Source organism: Caenorhabditis elegans, chromosome X (genome assembly GCF_000002985.6).
Source record: "Caenorhabditis elegans chromosome X".
Classification (NCBI taxonomy): domain Eukaryota; kingdom Metazoa; phylum Nematoda; class Chromadorea; order Rhabditida; family Rhabditidae; genus Caenorhabditis; species Caenorhabditis elegans.
The window spans coordinates 9,599,876-9,617,131 of NC_003284.9; the positions used below are offsets into that span (position 1 = coordinate 9,599,876).

At 35.2% G+C, this 17,256-nt stretch overlaps 1 protein-coding gene and 4 non-coding genes across 5 annotated transcripts; 4 read left to right on the forward strand and 1 right to left on the reverse strand.

The window, feature by feature from the left end:
• The first annotated feature begins 2,180 nt into the window (after positions 1 to 2,180).
• C11E4.12 lies at positions 2,181 to 2,320 on the forward strand. The gene has a single exon (NR_071856.1). It is a non-coding gene; the product is annotated as an Unclassified non-coding RNA C11E4.12 (non-coding RNA).
• Positions 2,321 to 2,918: 598 nt separating this feature from the next.
• Positions 2,919 to 2,982, forward strand: C11E4.11. The gene has a single exon (NR_071857.1). It is a non-coding gene; the product is annotated as an Unclassified non-coding RNA C11E4.11 (non-coding RNA).
• A 7,329-nt stretch (positions 2,983 to 10,311) lies between these two features.
• Positions 10,312 to 10,386, forward strand: C11E4.16. Its single transcript, NR_071858.1, has one exon. It is a non-coding gene; the product is annotated as an Unclassified non-coding RNA C11E4.16 (non-coding RNA).
• On the reverse strand, positions 10,312 to 10,386 carry C11E4.13. The gene has a single exon (NR_071859.1). It is a non-coding gene; the product is annotated as an Unclassified non-coding RNA C11E4.13 (non-coding RNA).
• Positions 10,387 to 10,687: 301 nt separating this feature from the next.
• Positions 10,688 to 17,170, forward strand: C11E4.6 (ANK_REP_REGION domain-containing protein). The gene is made up of 15 exons (NM_077219.6): positions 10,688 to 10,825; positions 10,873 to 11,212; positions 11,403 to 11,633; positions 12,149 to 12,497; positions 12,613 to 12,927; positions 12,976 to 13,287; positions 13,336 to 13,464; positions 13,703 to 14,223; positions 14,646 to 14,816; positions 14,887 to 15,109; positions 15,215 to 15,345; positions 15,470 to 15,615; positions 15,671 to 15,914; positions 16,399 to 16,533; positions 16,577 to 17,170. The coding sequence occupies exons 1-15, from the start codon at positions 10,701 to 10,703 to the stop codon at positions 16,715 to 16,717; spliced, it is 3,513 nt and encodes a 1,170-aa protein (NP_509620.2). The 5' UTR covers positions 10,688 to 10,700; the 3' UTR covers positions 16,718 to 17,170.
• Positions 17,171 to 17,256: the final 86 nt, after the last annotated feature.

Here is a 17,256-nt window from a genome sequence, read left to right on the forward strand (position 1 = left end):
TCTTGGAGAGTAGGTATCAATGCGTATTTTAAATTAACACTTTTTAAATTAACACACGATTTTCGTTATTGAATTCAAACTTAATAATTAATTTCTAGAATATTACAGTGTATAGATTTTCAAAAATGAAATATAATTTAGTTTTTTTTAAAAACATTTTGATTGAAACTTAAAACAAAACATTGGAGTTGATGTTCGGAAACAATTTTCTAACAGCACCACCTAAAAAACTGTAGCTCCACTTTATATAATTTGTGAACAACTTCTAACAGAAAATTTATTATTATTTCGATGAAAGTTTATGGTCTACTACATATTTGCTCTAAACAATATTTAACCTTGTATTATTCATGCCCCGTGTGCTTTTCCTTTCTGCATCTTTGTATTCCATCATTCTGTCAGGATTACCGCACATCTTTTTGCTTCTTCACTACTTCTTTCATGCTCCTTTCCAAGACGTCTTTGGTCCTTTTTCTTAAAAGCCCATTTTTTATGACTTTTCGTTGTCGCAACGTCTCTTTTCCACACATGTCCATAACTGTCGTGCCCCGTGGGACGTTCAAGTCAAGTTTTGTGTAGAACAGGAAAGATGGAGCACAAAAACTAAGAAAGTAAAAACAACAAATGGGTATTACTACTTTCAACTTACTTTTTTCCAATCGGAAGGAACATTGTTTGATAATTACGTCCAGACGTGTCACTTATCCGGCAACAATTGTCAGTTCTTACTAATGCAAAGAAAAAGAAAACAGCTGTCTTCTCTGCTTTTCTTCTATCTCTTTTTTGCCATCTTCTGATCAACCCTCTTCTTAAAAATTCATGAAGTTCTCTTATTTGCTTTTCTTATTCTGATACATACTTCATTTGTTTCATTCAAAGTTTTTCTAGTAGATTGGTTCATCATGGTTTTTTTAATAAATATTCAACGAGTCCTAATTTTGCTATTCAATTTGTTTTTCAAATACTAAATGGTAACTCGTTTGAAAATGTTCTAGTGCTAGTCATAATTTGGTTGAAAAGTTGGACATTACAACAAATATTACAAAAAAATTCAATTTTTGTTTTAATCCTTTTAAAATGATATCAAATTTTTTTTTTAACTTTACAGCCTACAATAGATTTTAGTTTTGAAACTGAGTACAATCACTTATTGAAATAAAATTTTAACAACTTAAGTGTCACAAATAAGGCATAAAAACGTATGTATTATCAAACCTTTATGCTTAATTTCTTGAAACCATATATAGTTTCATAATATACATTTTCATGTTCCGTTTGAAATTCCAAAAAACACTGGATGACCCTATATGAAGACCAAGTTGATTTATTGTTCACAATTCTCGTCCATTCATCACTCCTTGAATACATAGCTCCCAGAGCTCCCAATCCTTACACATGTATATACACATGTGGTTTTACTTTCCGACTCTTTGAAACCAGTCAGTTTACGGTCTGATCCATCAAATTTCAATTTGTTTTTTTGTGACGTACATGTTGGCACTAAACAGTTGCCCGTAGGCAAAAAAGTGAGAAACGAACAAAGCCAATTATTTGACAAGTTTTGTTTGGTTTGAAGGTTTTTCTTTTTTGAAATTCTCGGGAAAATCTACTAATTCCGTATTTTCTTCTTTTTATTTTGATTCACACTATTTGTGAATTTAAAACCATGCTAAATCTACTGACAGGCATATTACAAAAACCGAGACAGTAAGTTGTTTGGTTCCGTCACGAGCAGATGTTCACTGTCATCCTCCTATAATCCATCATTGCTAGTGAATAAATTGCACCCTTTTCGCTTCCTAATTGCACTTTCTACACTTTTTCTCTTGTTTTCATATTCTTTCATGTTTTCTAATAATGCCTATTATTATTTCTTGGGATTGTTACAGCCAAAAACAGATTTTTTTTGGCGAAAAAAAAAGAAAATGTTACTTATTCCTAACATTTCTAAAAGCCAGTCGAAAAAAAAGGGAAATTCAATGTTATGGCTTTGAAACAGTTTTTAAGCATATTATTTGCATAGGAAGCAATTAAAAATAATCTTACCGAGTTTATTATTGCGCATACGGTATTTTAGTACGCGACCTAAGAGTAAGGTCTTGACCAAAGTGGTTAGTTACAAAATCGAAACGGCTCGGCAGTAGCAACAAGGAAAGGATATCAAATTTCAAGGCAGTTTTCAACCCAAAAATGTGTTTCCGTGTCTTTCTGTCGGCGCCGCGCATCTCAATCGCTTCCATCCTTTGTCGGGAGTGCCGGAGGAAAGATGCACACAAGTGCGTGTGTTTGTGTGTATGCACAGGCCTTGGGAATGGTAGAGTTTTGGAATGTCAACATTTGCATGTTTTTCGTGAGCGCTGGACGATTTTCACATACTCTCATGTTTCTCATACTTAAATGCTCATTACAAATTGGTTCATAATTTGGACAAAGCCTTTGAACTTTAGAAATCATAACAGTTTATTTTTTTCAACAGGAAAATGATACTTGCTTTCAGTTTTTGAAATCTCCAGACTTCTGTGAATATAATAACAATTTTCTTTTTGGGTTAGAATTATGAAAAAAGAATCACAAAACAAGCTTCGAACAAACTTTCTAAATATCAAAGCATAGCAAATAAAATAATGAACTTCTCATAGTAAATGTCAGTTTTAGGTTTCACACTTATTCACATTATTAAACTATCTTCTTCAATAAAGTAGCTTTGTAAAACCGCTTCATTTCGCTTTAACCTTTTTTCATCATTGTGTACAGTAATATTTTGTTTCCACAAAAAAGGCAAAAATTTATTCATGTCTCCCAATAAAATACTAGATTGCTACTGACCGCCTATAAATATTTTACACCACAATTCTTGTCGTTATAACTCAAAATATCGCATTGGTCAACAGACCAAATGGAGACACGTTCCTAACACCCACAAACTTTCTCGCTTTCTTATCATCCAAGTCTTTGGCAAAATAGATAGCAACATGTAATTGACTAGGCAAATAAAACAAAATTGCTTTGTTGAAGCACGAGTTTCATTTTTGTTCCATCTTCTTCCTTGTACAATTCTCCGAAAACATGATTTTCTGTCCATTTTATCAGTTTTCTATCCTTTTCCATCTCGATATCTCGATAGATTTGAAAATCCAAATTCAAAACAAAAAATGAATAAGAAAACGATAGCGGCAACCAACATCATCGTCGGCGTTCTTCAAGTTTGTCGTCAAAAGGAGACACGCTGTGAGTCAGTTTTGTCTGATTTCATGCTCTCTTCGCATCCCAACGACGGGTTGTTTGAAATTCGAATGCACTTTTAGATGGGTGATATTCGAATTTTTAAGCAATGAAAATCTATTGCATTAAATCTTTTCGAGACTCCAAAAAATCTTTAATGGTCTGGTAATCTTAAAGCCCCGTTTAAATCACGAAATATCCGCTATTTGGGAGTATGCAGAGTGAACGTGCTAGGTTGTTCCGACTCAATAGACTCATGTTTATATAAAACTAGCTTCCTTAGCTTGGTTTACTTGTTCGACAATATCAGTCTGAGTACCTGCCATATGAATAAAATCAGATCTTAAAACAATCTGTGTCTTCAAAACTATTCCATAAGCAGAAGCTGGCAACCCAATTTTTCTCTAGATCTTTCACTCCTCTACCAACGACCACGATTCCTTGGTTCCCAGGCTTCTTACGCAACATATCGTATGCTTTTTTTTAAACCGAAATCAAAACATATCAGCAACGACCACCTGTTTTGTGGTTGGGTCTCCCCAACCTTCACCTTTTTGAGGTGGTTCAACTCCTCCTTTTTTGAATGGCGCCACCTTTAAAAGTTGGGGAGGTGTTCCAGAGCTCCGCCCATTGAAACACTTTAAGATTTGAGCTATCTCAAATCATTCTCAAGTAGATATGTCAAACCATACAAATCTCCCAACTATATTTGAAGAAGGGTTCGAAACTTACTTAGAGCTCGCACACGTCGACGACGAAGCAAGTGGTTCAGACCTTAGCCTGAACACAGAAGATTCAACTATTGATCTTGAATTTCTTGGAACCTTTTCACATTATGATGAAAACCCCAACAGCAGTACCTTTACTGTTGATTTTTTGAATTCGTCCTGTGACTTCAGTAATCCTGATGCAGCGATTTTTGAAGATATCAAGAGCATTCGACTTGGTTCAAACGATTTGAGTACTTTTCCAAATGAAAATGAAGCAGTCTATAAAACACCTAACAATCAGATAGAAGAAAGTGCAGATTCACGAAATGCCAAAAAAGACGAATCAGTAAAGAGGTGGTGGCAATTTTGGGGGTAAGTTTTCTCTTGAGTTTTTGAGAGAAGAATAGTGGGATTCTGTGAGTGAGTGAGAAAGAGTAGAATTCATTATAGATATAATTTTTATTAAAATAAATAATGTTTTGTCAATTTCTGTAATACAAATTTACCATGATAAAGTCGTTAATTTTAAGTGTATGAAAATTGAATTGTTTCACTGTAAGCTTATAAGACCTGGTTATGTTGAGAAACTCCGTAACTTCATTTTTAAACGGTGGTTTGAATATAATTTTGTATAATGGAATTTCATTTGAAACATCCACAGGAGCATATTTTGCAATGCACTCTCTAATTAAAAAAAAAAACTGCGTTTTCTTCACGTTTTGAGTTAGAAAGCAATGCTTAAACAACCGTCTTTCGTGGCGAAGTTTTGTCGAAAATGAGTTTTTTAAAGATGATTTATTTGAAGCTCATATTATGTTTAAATGGAGGTATTGTTTGTGAATTAATACAATATAGATAAACCAGCCGATGACCGCGCCTCCGGCGCGGCCAACGACTGGCGGAGTTTAAAATGTATAACACATAGATGTCCTTTCAATCATTCAAAAATGTATCATTAAAAAAGTTGAAACTTCATCGATTAAATCGCATTTTCTTCTTCCATGGTATTCGATTCAGAAAATTCAAAGAGACAGTTAGAATGTTCTGATTTTTCTACACTCAAAATTATAAAACTGCGTTGCGTGTACCCCAAAATAGTCCCCGCCTTTTTCTCGTTCACTCACGGGGAAAAGGCAAAAAGCAGTACCCCAGGTAATATCAGCCGCCGACATCATTCGAGGTCCGCGCACCACACTATTTTTCTCACTGTTGGCGTGGCGAGCTGTCCCCCTCCCCCGAAATAATTCCACAGAGTTACAGTTTTTTCAATAAGTTAATAACTTTCCTTAACTGGAGAAGTCTGAATAATTAACTACTAATAGTAAGTTCTTTGAATATAGATGTGACGAAACAAATAAAAACTCCTACAGTTATAGGAGGTTGTAGAGCATTTCAGAACTTTTTGAATTTTCCAGATGATTCTAGAACATTCTAGAATTTTCTTGAAACTTCCAGAAGGTGCTGAAACAAAAAATTGATTCCAGAACCAAAATTTGAATTTCCCGCCAAATGTTTTCCTCAGAAAATTTGAATTTCCCGTCAAAATCTTTTTCACTGAAAATTTGAATTTCCCGCCAAATTGTTTTTTCACTGAAAATTTGAATTTCCCGCCAAAATTTTTTCACTGAAAATTTGAATTTCCCGCCAAATTTTTTTTCACTGAAAATTTGAATTTCCCGCCAAAAATGTGGGTCTCACCGCGAAGGGTCTCACCACGATGGGTCTCACCACGAAGGGTCTCACCACGATGGGTCTCACCACGATGGGTCTCACCACGAAGGGTCTCACCACGATGGGTCTCACGACGAAGGTGACAGGCCCCGCCCACAACTCTCACTGACTTTGGGTGTGACGTCACAGACTACAAAGACTACATAGACTACAAACTATGGACAGACGAACTGTATTTTTTTATATATAAGTAATGATATTTTTTTCATAGAAAATTTGAATTTCCCGCCAAAATTTTTTCACTGAAAATTTGAATTTCCCGCCAAAATTTTTTCAGAAAATTTGAATTCACGCCAAAAATTTTCAAAGAAAATTTGAATTCCCGCCAAAAAATTTTTCAGAAAATTTGAATTCCCGCCAAAAATTTTCAAAGAAAATTTGAATTCCCGCCAAAAAATTTTGAAGGAAATTTAAATTCCCGCCAAAATGTTTCAGAGAAAATTTGAACTCCCGCCAAAAATTTTTCAGAAAATTTGAATTCCCGCCAAAATTTTTCACAGAAAATTTGAATTCCCGCCAAAAAATTTTAAAGAAAATTTGAATTCCCGCCAAAAATTTTCAAAGAAAATTTGAATTCCCGCCAAAAAATTTTGAAGGAAATTTAAATTCCCGCCAAAATTTTTCAGAGAAAATTTGAACTCCCGCCAAAAATTTTTCAGAAAATTTGAATTCCCGCCAAAATTTTTCACGGAAAATTTGAATTCCCGCCAAAAAATTTTAAAGAAAATTTAAATTCCCGCCAAAAATTTTCAGAGAAAATTTGAATTCCCGCCAAAAATTTTCAAAGAAAATTTGAATTCCCGCCAAAAAATTTTGAAGGAAATTTAAATTCCCGCCAAAATGTTTCAGAGAAAATTTGAACTCCCGCCAAAAATTTTTCAGAAAATTTGAATTCCCGCCAAAATTTTTCACAGAAAATTTGAATTCCCGCCAAAAAATTTTAAAGAAAATTTGAATTCCCGCCAAAAATTTTTCAGAAAATTTGAATTCCCGCCAAAATTTTTCACAGAAAATTTGAATTCCCGCCAAAAAATTTTAAAGAAAATTTGAATTCCCGCCAAAAATTTTCAAAGAAAATTTGAATTCCCGCCAAAAAATTTTGAAGGAAATTTAAATTCCCGCCAAAATTTTTCAGAGAAAATTTGAACTCCCGCCAAAAATTTTTCAGAAAATTTGAATTCCCGCCAAAATTTTTCACGGAAAATTTGAATTCCCGCCAAAAAATTTTAAAGAAAATTTAAATTCCCGCCAAAAATTTTCAGAGAAAATTTGAATTCCCGCCAAAAATTTTCAAAGAAAATTTGAATTCCCGCCAAAAAATTTTGAAGGAAATTTAAATTCCCGCCAAAATGTTTCAGAGAAAATTTGAACTCCCGCCAAAAATTTTTCAGAAAATTTGAATTCCCGCCAAAATTTTTCACAGAAAATTTGAATTCCCGCCAAAAAATTTTAAAGAAAATTTGAATTCCCGCCAAAAATTTTCAAAGAAAATTTGAATTCCCGCCAAAAAATTTTGAAGGAAATTTAAATTCCCGCCAAAATTTTTCAGAGAAAATTTGAACTCCCGCCAAAAATTTTTCAGAAAATTTGAATTCCCGCCAAAATTTTTCACGGAAAATTTGAATTCCCGCCAAAAAATTTTAAAGAAAATTTAAATTCCCGCCAAAAATTTTCAGAGAAAATTTGAATTCCCGCCAAAAATGTTTCAGAAAATTTGAATTCACGCCAAAAATTTTCAGAGAAATTTTGAATTCCCGCCAAAAAATTTTAAAGAAAATTTAAATTCCCGCCAAAAATTTTCAGAGAAAATTTGAATTCCCGCCAAAAATGTTTCAGAAAATTTGAATTCACGCCAAAAATTTTCAGAGAAATTTTGAATTCCCGCCAAAAAATTTTAAAGAAAATTTAAATTCCCGCCAAAAATTTTCAGAGAAAATTTGAATTCCCGCCAAAAATGTTTCAGAAAATTTGAATTCACGCCAAAAATTTTCAAAGAAAATTTGAATTCCCGCCAAAAAATTTTGAAGAAAATTTGAACTACCGCCAAAAATTTTCACAGAAAATTTGAATTCCCGCCGAAAAATTTCAAAGAAAATTTAAATTCCCGCCAAAATGTATGGGTCTCGCCACGATGGGTCTCGCCACGATGGGTCTCGCCACGATGGGTCTCGCCACGAAGGGTCTCGCAACGATGGGTCTCGCCACGAAGGGTGACTGGCCCCGCCCACAACTCTCAGTGACTTTAGGGGTGACGTCACAGACTACAAAGACTACATAGACTACAAACTATAGACAGACCCACACTATTTTTTTATATATAAGTAATGATCTCAAATTCACAATTTCCTTTGTCAAGTTACTCAAAAGTTGGCTTTTGTTTTGAATTTCACTATAAAGTAACCATAGAGACATCTTATTGTTCTTCCATTATACTTCACCTCTCTATATCGACACGGTTCTCATACACCTACCAATTACCAGTTAGCGGAAAAATATGCACTGAACTGAAAAAGTCGTCATAGTCATTATGAATACTATTATTCGTGTCACATTTGTGTGATGGGTCATCACACCATCATCATTTCATTCTCTATCTTTATACATATCACATCTAGTTTCTACTTGTTTATGCATTGAAAATCTGATGCTTCATGCTGTAACAAAAGTTTAGGATTTATTTGCACGACCTGCCCTACCTCATTCCTCGTCTTCCACATTTTCTAATCAAATGAATTGAGGACAAGAAGAGATATCAAAACAGAAGATAGGTTGATTTAGCACGGAGGTGATAATTGGCGAAAAAATGGGGGAGAAGTGAAAGCGCTAGGTGATAAGGGGAAGAAAAAAGATGGATGGATGTGCGTTTTTCTTGACATATCTCTTCCAATCATGCCATGTTTCCGCGGTCCCGTTCAAAATCACACGTCAACTTTTTATTTTGATAGATTAGATATATTATTTCAATGTATTCTTCTCGCATCTCAAATATTTAGGAATAACTGGATTGAGCTAAAAGAACTTTGAAATGCTATATTTATACCTTTGTTTTGAACACCCAACTTTTCAACTGGTTAATACACTCTTTTTTAAAAATGCAAATGATATAACCAAAACTTTTCGTGGGAGTTAATTAAGTTAAAAATATTTTTAAATAAATATATTATTTAATATATGGTGTACGGTTGAAATTGTAAGCCAAAGATTTTTTAATGTGCGGTGTGAACAACGAAACAGTTCCAAAAGTTTTTTGAAAAATCTCAGTTTTTAAAACTTCGAACTTGGGGATTTAATATAAAATATTTGGAAAACTACGAAATCGCATATCTGAACCGCCTCACTATAGTTTTTTTGATAACATTTTTCATACATTTGTGGTTTTCAATTTTTACTTGTCTAATTTTTATTTTGATTAACATAAGGACAATTTTTCTGTAGAAAGTGAGCAGAAATAATCAATTTTTTTTTTAAATCACATTGGAAACTAAATCCTCAACGCAATTTTAGATGTTTGAAGTGATATGTGTTTATTATTCACCTACATATGCAACACGTTGGAAACACTTATTACAACTTAACAGCACGGGTTTATCATTCTTCCTTCCTTCCACCTTCTCCTCTCAATTTCCACCCTTTATCTTCCCTTTACTGCACTTCATAAGTGCTTTTATCTCTTTTTCTTTTCCTCTCGATTTGCAGCATGTCATTATCTTTTTTGTCGTATATGTTTAAGTCAACGATTATTAACTTCAATTTAAGCATCGACCGTGTATCCTGTGCTATTATGTTTTTGTTGTTTGAGGCTATTTTGAAAAGTGCACAGCCTCCTCCGCATGTGCTCACTAGTTCTAATTGAATTTATCTGATTATTCGAGGAGAACCTTCTCAGATGCATAGAGTTGGTTTTTGTTCAAAAAATTTTTTCTTAGTCAGAAGTTAAATGTAATGTGCACCCATCACTGATCATAGTACATATGAATATAAAGTTTATTCAGCGAAGTTAAGGATTCTAACATGTAAAACAGCTGAATTATTTAAATTAGGAAAAATCGGTTAAAATCACCTTGAAAAATGTTGCCATATTGACTATAGCTATTAAGTAATAATTTTCTAAATGGAATTCATATTAATTCAGCTGGCAAATTTGGAAAAGTGTTTTGTCACCATCATGTTTTATTTTTATTTTTTGTAATTCAGTTAAATTGTTGGACGCTATGTTTTTTTGTTGAAGAATTGACACGAAATTCGTTAAAACTATAATTATCATTTTTTAAGAACATATCCGACAACTTTTCGTGAGAGCCATTGCAGTTTATAAAAGGTATCTTGTTCTAGTGGTACATTTTAGATGTAAACTCGCAAAGAGCTGATAATATGAGGAAAATCTTCACTATAATTTTTCACCTAAGAATATCCTTGATGACTACAACTCGAACTCAATTTTCCATAAGCTACTATTAAACTTTTTTTTCCTACATTGACCATTAGTAGTATTAGCTGTAGTTATATTCTTTGTTGTTGTTGTTGCATCCAATGCACTCCTAGACCGACAAAAATTGCAAAGAAGAAGAGGAGAAAAGAATGTGTAGTTTTGTGGAGTTGTGAGTGACCGGCCATCCACATTGCGCCCTTCCTATTCCCATCACCCTGCTTTCACCACTCTTGTCGAGATTTTGGTGAAAAGCGAGTAAAATGCAATACATTACGAGGCATTCTTCGCGCGGGAGGAAACCCGGGGACCCCCTTGCTTTTCATCTACAACACTCCCTTTTTCTACATATTTCGCATTTCCTATCTTTTTATGCATTACTACTTCTTGTGGACCCCTTGAGTAGCAAAATACAACTACATCTCAAAAAGAGAAAGTAAACAAGATTAAGACAAAAAACTATATGTGTTCACAAAATCTGTTCTTTCTCCTATATTCTATCCGTCTTTTTTGTTTCCTACTTTTCTTTTTGTTTTTTGACATGAACATCTGCTTTCTCTTTTGTCCTAAATTAAATTCTGAATCGATCATTTTACAGGAGCTCAGATGAAATGAGCCTCAAAGACTTTGTCATATCAAAAACCGAAGTAATCGATGCTTGTAAAAAAGGAGAATATGATAAAGTTGCGTTGTTTCTCAGCTCGAAAAAGGGCAAAAAGATTCGAAGCGGGCTGAAGTAATACTTATTTTCTAATTTTCAAATAAACTATTGATATTTTTCAGATTTTTCACAACGCGATCAGACAGTCATTGGCTCGCCGACTACAAAGATGAAAAATCTGACTTCACCTTACTCCATCATGCGGTTCTCGAGAATCAAAATCAAATCAGTAAACTCCTTATGGACTACGAACCACTTCTTTTACTGTGTAAAAGTACAAAAAATATTTTACCAATTCACTTGGCCGCCTGGAATGGGAACTTGGAGATTGTGAAAATGCTTCTTTTACAAACAATGGAAAAGCCCGCAGATATTCTGAATGCAGTGAACATTTTCAATGAAACTCCACTTCATCTTGCAGTTCAGAGATGTCATCTTGAAGTTGTGTTCTATTTGATAAAGGTAAGCAAAGATAACTTTGAGAATTAAAACTATTCGACTGTGAACAGGAACAACATTCATATCTATAATAAGTTATTCAATTTTGCAATGCGTTTGACGTTTGATTCTTGTATAGAGATTAAATTGTTGACAGATTTAACAATTGTTAGCTTGAAAAATCACGTATCGTTTCAATTTCCTTAAATTTCAGAAAAATGCCGACCCCTTCATTCGTAATGAAAACAAGGAAAATGTGATTGACGTTGCATCACGCATTGGATCTGCTGAAGCCATCAGAATGTTGTGCCAAAAATGGCCAAAGTTTCCTGTGCAGTCAGCATATGAGTCTCTTCGAGTTGGAACACCGGACATAAAACGGCCCTTTCCGGCCATATACCCATTTCACCTTGCAGCAAAGTATAATCACGTTGAGTGCATGCAAGTGAGTTGCTTTTTCCACTTTGCTATTCATTATTCAAGAATTGAGTATAAGAGTAAGGGTGATGCAGAATAGTTTACTCCTTGCGTGAATGTTGGTAGCAATTTGAGAATAGCAAAAAAACGGGGTTAATTTTCTGATAGGCGTGTTTCATATGAATCTGCAAGTTTGTACAATGTTTACAAATTTGAAATTCGAAATAGATTCGATAGTAACATGCTTATGATTTCATTTTCATAACTCATCCCAAAAAACGTTTAGTTTGAAATATAAACACTCAACAGATATTTTTTTGACTGTGCACTTATGCGTCACGGTGTTTGCGGTTTTCCAACAAAAAAAACTATATTTTCTGTAGTAAATATTTTGAAACACTACTATTTATTATTTGTATTTTTGTAGTTTAATCATAGGTTTATAAGACTCATATGTTCTGTAGATTTTTTTAGTTAAACAAACCCAATCAAATAATTTACTGTTTCACTTAAATGAAAAATGTACTAAATGTTTAATTTCAGGCTCTTCGTGAACATGGTTTCTCCATTAACTACACTACGGAAGATGGGACAGCTCTACATGTGGCTTCTGCTTGTGGACAGGCCGAGGCAGTCAGGTTTCTGCTGGAAATTGGCGTGAACACTGATATCAAAAATCAACACGGACAAACAGTGCTCCAAATGATCATCGATCTCCAGGAGAACCGAAGGAATGAAATCGCCCATTTTGTAAAAAATCCGGAAGGATGGAAGGAATGTAGAACAATTATCGAAGGAATGGATAGAAGAGACTCTGGAAGAGAAACCGAAGGAAGTCAAAGTGACAATGAAAGAGAAGCAATTTGGCAACCACTTCCAAGTCAAGCAAGCGGTGGGTTATTTTTAAAACTAATAATATGTGCATTGTAAGGAACATTTCGGTTATCAATCGAGTTAAGCTCAAAGTTCAAAATCTGAATGATAAATAAAGTTATTCACGATTTCAGTTCAAGTATACCCGGATCAACGAAGAAACAATCATTCCATCTACCAGCCACCTTCTATTTCTGCAAGACTGCGAGATTTATCCCCCGACGACTCTACAGAAGCTTTGAACAGTGTTCGATCAGAGGGGCCTTACACCACACACTCTATCAATCGTACATGGAACAGTTCCATGTTAGACAGAGCTCCAAGAACTGGAAGGTTCCCGTTGACATCGCCTAGTTATCACTCAAAGCATTATTCGTGTCAAAGATCCAGCGATACATTGCCAACGAGGCTGAAAAATGTTAGAACGAGGCCAACAGAAAAGCAAATAGGTAATCTATTATCGATATTCTGAGTTTACGGATTGACTTTATTTTCAGCTTCTGTACTCCCGGGAGATAATTGTGCATACAACTCTCCTTCAAAATTCAATGAATGGCAAAAGAGTCAACTGACCATTAGCAATCGTCCGCCAGCACCATATGACAACGTTCCGAACAACTCTGCAATATTCGTCCGCCCCAACTCACCAATAGCAAGATCTGCATCACTCCGTAGACAATCCGGATACGCAACACTTCCAAAACTTGCCACCTACTCTCCAAGAATTCCAGATCATGGTCGTCCTGACCTGAATGACGCCTTTATTCAAGACCCAGACAAAACAATGGATAGGTCATTGAATCGGAACCGTAAGTATAGGAAACGACTCTAATTAATATAAAATAAAGACTTTTAAGAGTTTTCTATTTCCCGAACTACGTGTGATCGTGAAGAATCGCTGGGATTGACGCAAAGTCCAAGACTGGACACCAGAGCAAGCAGCATAACATCATCCTTGACATACGCGTGCTCGACACTTGACAAAGGTAGGCATTTTAAGCAAAAATGGAATGATTTAGGGGCATACGACAACCTAAAAAATTTCTAGCATATGATGTACGAGTTGATAAGTTCGGGTAGATTATGAGAAAACGAATCTTCCAACACTGATCTCATGCTCGGTATCTTGTTAACTCTGAAAAAAAACTTTGGTCAATGACAAGGAAAAAATCATTTCCTAAACTTATGGAGTCCTGAAGTCAATCTAAATAAATGCAATTTCAGATAAGTTCTTCCGGGAACGCGAACGTGATAACGGCCGTGCACCATTGGCAATGCCAGAAGAAATAACAGGTTCAGTGACAGGCAGTGTCATTTACAGCCAAGGAAATGCGAATCAACATCTAAATGGGAATTATGAGAAAGACAACAATGTGACTGCAATTTTTTTAGAAGACGTGATGAGACCATCATCAAACTCTGCCGAGAGCCCACCTTCCCCAAACACCTCTAAAGCATTCATCTTTGACGCGTTATGTGGAAAATCTCGGCTGGTTGACTCTACAAATGTTGATTTCTTCTCTGGATTCTCGTCATCGTCAAATTTGAGCCACAGAAGCACTGAATCAACGTCGAAGGTGCAGATGAATAGCAGTTTCACTGAGCCGGAAGAGCCTGTCCGAATCCGCCGTCAAAATGGAACAACGAACCTTATGCTGAATTCACTTTCACCCACAGATAATTTGTCGTCCCCCTCATCAGACCAGAAATCAGACACGACCAGTGAAGAACCTAGTTGGGATAGGGTAAGTCGATCAGGGGACAAACCAATTTTTGTTTATTTTTTCGTAACAATGGCGTATCTGCAAAAAGCACACGGATTTTATGTTTCTCAACAGTTTCTCAATAGTCAGCTATTGTTAATGTAAAGAAAAACAGATCAGAAGTTTTTTTTAATGATAAAAACCTGCACTCGCTGTGCGGGCTTAATTCTTACGGTGTATTTGAAATACAGAGCCAGAAAAACTGTAATAGGTCAGTCTTTTTTGTGTATTTGCAAAGCTGGGTAGCGGGAATAAAACGCAGTAAAAAATAACGGCAGCGCCTAAACGTTTGTGCGTTTTTGGATTATCAGCATTAAACAACAAAAAACGATTTAAATGTCAATTCTATAATTTCAAATTTGAAAAAAGTGTCAGTGAAACTTTGTTAATTTTTTGTATAACAGGTGGAAAGTGTATTCGATTCGTTTGGTGCAGCTCCATGTCGTGAAAGTGTTTTTGTTCGTGAATACGAGCCACGTGTGGCAGTTTACTTACGTGATCGTGGGTCGAAAGCGTTGAGCGTAACACTTGTCGAGGATGAGTTCAGAGATCACAAGTCGCTTCTTGTAAAAAAGGTACTTTTAGTTACATTTTTGTTTCAACTTCCATTCATGTCACGTTTTACACCGGTTGTTCATGTTTCAGCAACCAAAAACAATAATTGAGTGGTTGGAAAGTGATGTTATGTTAGCCCCAGTAGCGGCTGATTCAGTTGGAGCACTTCTTCAAACTCATGGATATGATAGAATGGATCAACTAAAAGGGATAATAAATAGAAGTATCCTTACGGAAATCGGAGTAGATGACGTCACCAAGTTCAAGATAATGTCAGAGATTGAGAAATTGAAGGATGATGTTGCTAGTGCTGGTTGGTTTTTTTTTGAAACATAAAACACATTCATAAAACACATTTACTCTGCCGGAACATTTTAAGAAACCTTCATCAATTTTTCAAATCACTTTTCAATTCCAGGACGTTTCTTCTATGTTAGTGAATGGCTCAACTTCATCGGACTTCAAGATTACATTTCCAACTTTGTCGGTGCAGGATACAAGCATATGGCAAAATTGACAGAAATTGACTGGGACACGGCAAGATTGATGGTGAGTAAATTTGTTCAAATAACAACTTTTGTGATTTTAAGATACTTTTTATCACTGATTTCGCGTTTATTAATCAAAAAATATCCATAGACCTGTGATAATTGTTGCATATTTTTAATTTCAGCAACTCGGTGTTACTCGTCCTGGTCACATTGCTAGAATGCTCCATTCGTTCAAAAAAGCAGAAGACGAAAAAAGAAAAGAGTACAATAATCGACTACAGATTAAGCCATTAATGTCACCTCCTCCTCTGCCGCCAAGGTCAAAACAGTAAGTTTTTAATGAGAAATAATTTTCAAAAGAACAAACATTCAACAAGTTTCAGAAACAACTGTGCTGAATGCCCACAAGGCGATTTTGACAAGATCAAGAACAAGTTGCTGCAGGGCAACGTGGTGTATCGTGCACACCACCTCGGTGTTCTGGAAATTGGAGAAACCGAATGCTCTGATGAAGCTCATGCAGCTATGACAAGAATCAAAGAGTCGATAATTGACTGGGAGACTATTCCACGGGTTACTTTGGATTTGACTTGCAATGGAATCACTATCTTCGATGAAACTTTTAAGGTAATGATTAAATTATCACCTAATGGAATTGACAAATTGTAAAAGTTCAGCAGAACTGAGAAGCGGTTAAAGAATAAGGGGGTCGGGAAACAATAATTTAACGACTGATACACCTGCATTCGTTGCAGGAAAGTTATGACGTGAAAGTATTTCATAAAATCTGATTACTTATGAAATATACTTATACGATGTGAAAAAAACACAAAGATATTTTAATCGTATGGTATTTCGGAAATTGGATTTTAGAAATAGAACATCATATTTCTCGAACCGAGAATTCATATTTTGTTTGTGTTTATCAATTTTATCAATTGTATTTTCTCAGCAGACGTTAGAGGTTGAGACGTTTTTTGACTAGTCTAGGAAATTCGCCGCAATCGGATATCAGCTGTAGGCCACAAAAGACCACCCGCAATATTAATTTGATTAGAAAATCCGAAGCGTTGACAAACTTGCCCCCCGATTAATCTCAATGATTTTTTAGACTCTACTTGACGGCTATGGTGTCTATACAATAAGAGTCGTATGTCAGGATAGAAAGGATCTCAACTTCTTCTGCTTTGTTGCAAGGGACACTGAAAATCGTTTCTTTTGTCACACTTTCTGTGTGCTGACCTCGGTATTTCGCACAAATAATGCCTTAGAAAAGTTCATATTTCTAGGGAATTGCCGCAGAAATCATCACCACAATCGGAATGATGTTTGAGCTCAGAAGCAGAATGGACAAGTCTCTGCCAATCGAAGGAACAATGGTACGATGCCGGCATAACAGTCAGCAAACTACTGAGAACCAAAGAAATTAAATCCAGCATATCGGTCAAATTCCAAAGAATAATTATTACCATTGATCCCAGTATATCTGAATTTCAGCCATAAGTAGATGAGATTGGCTTTTGTTACGTGTAACTTTACTTAATTTTTAAAAACCTTATTGAAAGTTGTTTTCAATTTAATTTCCTAACCCGATGTCTTCCTTACCCGGAAATGTTTTAATTCTAGCTCTTCAAAAGTGCATTCCGTTGTTTGATGTTCTTTCTATTCTTGTTTTCCCAACAACTTAATTTTCTTTTAGCGATTTCAAACCATACAAAGTGATCAATAAACAGTATTCTGCTGATCTTACGTATTGGTTTCATCAACCCCTCACATCACATCAACCTTTCTCGATTCTATCCTATCGTTTTTTTCCAAAAACCCTTCAATTTTTTTGTCCATAATGAATTGTTCCCATCAGTTTTAGATACATTTTTCACCACAAAAGATGTGTTTTTTTTTTGCCCATCAAAGGGCCATAGGGGGTGCCGTCGTTTTGTGATTCTTTCAAAAAGATTGGCAGGAGAAG

Excerpts from the sequence above, each read along its gene's own strand:
- C11E4.6 (NM_077219.6), top strand. The coding sequence starts at position 10,701 with ATGAGCCTCAAAGACTTTGTCATATCAAAAACCGAAGTAATCGATGCT. Across the intron at positions 10,826-10,872 it reads AAGATTCGAAGCGGGCTGAA|ATTTTTCACAACGCGATCAG; the intron begins GTAATACTTATT and ends GATATTTTTCAG. Across the intron at positions 12,498-12,612 it reads ACTTCCAAGTCAAGCAAGCG|TTCAAGTATACCCGGATCAA; the intron begins GTGGGTTATTTT and ends TCACGATTTCAG.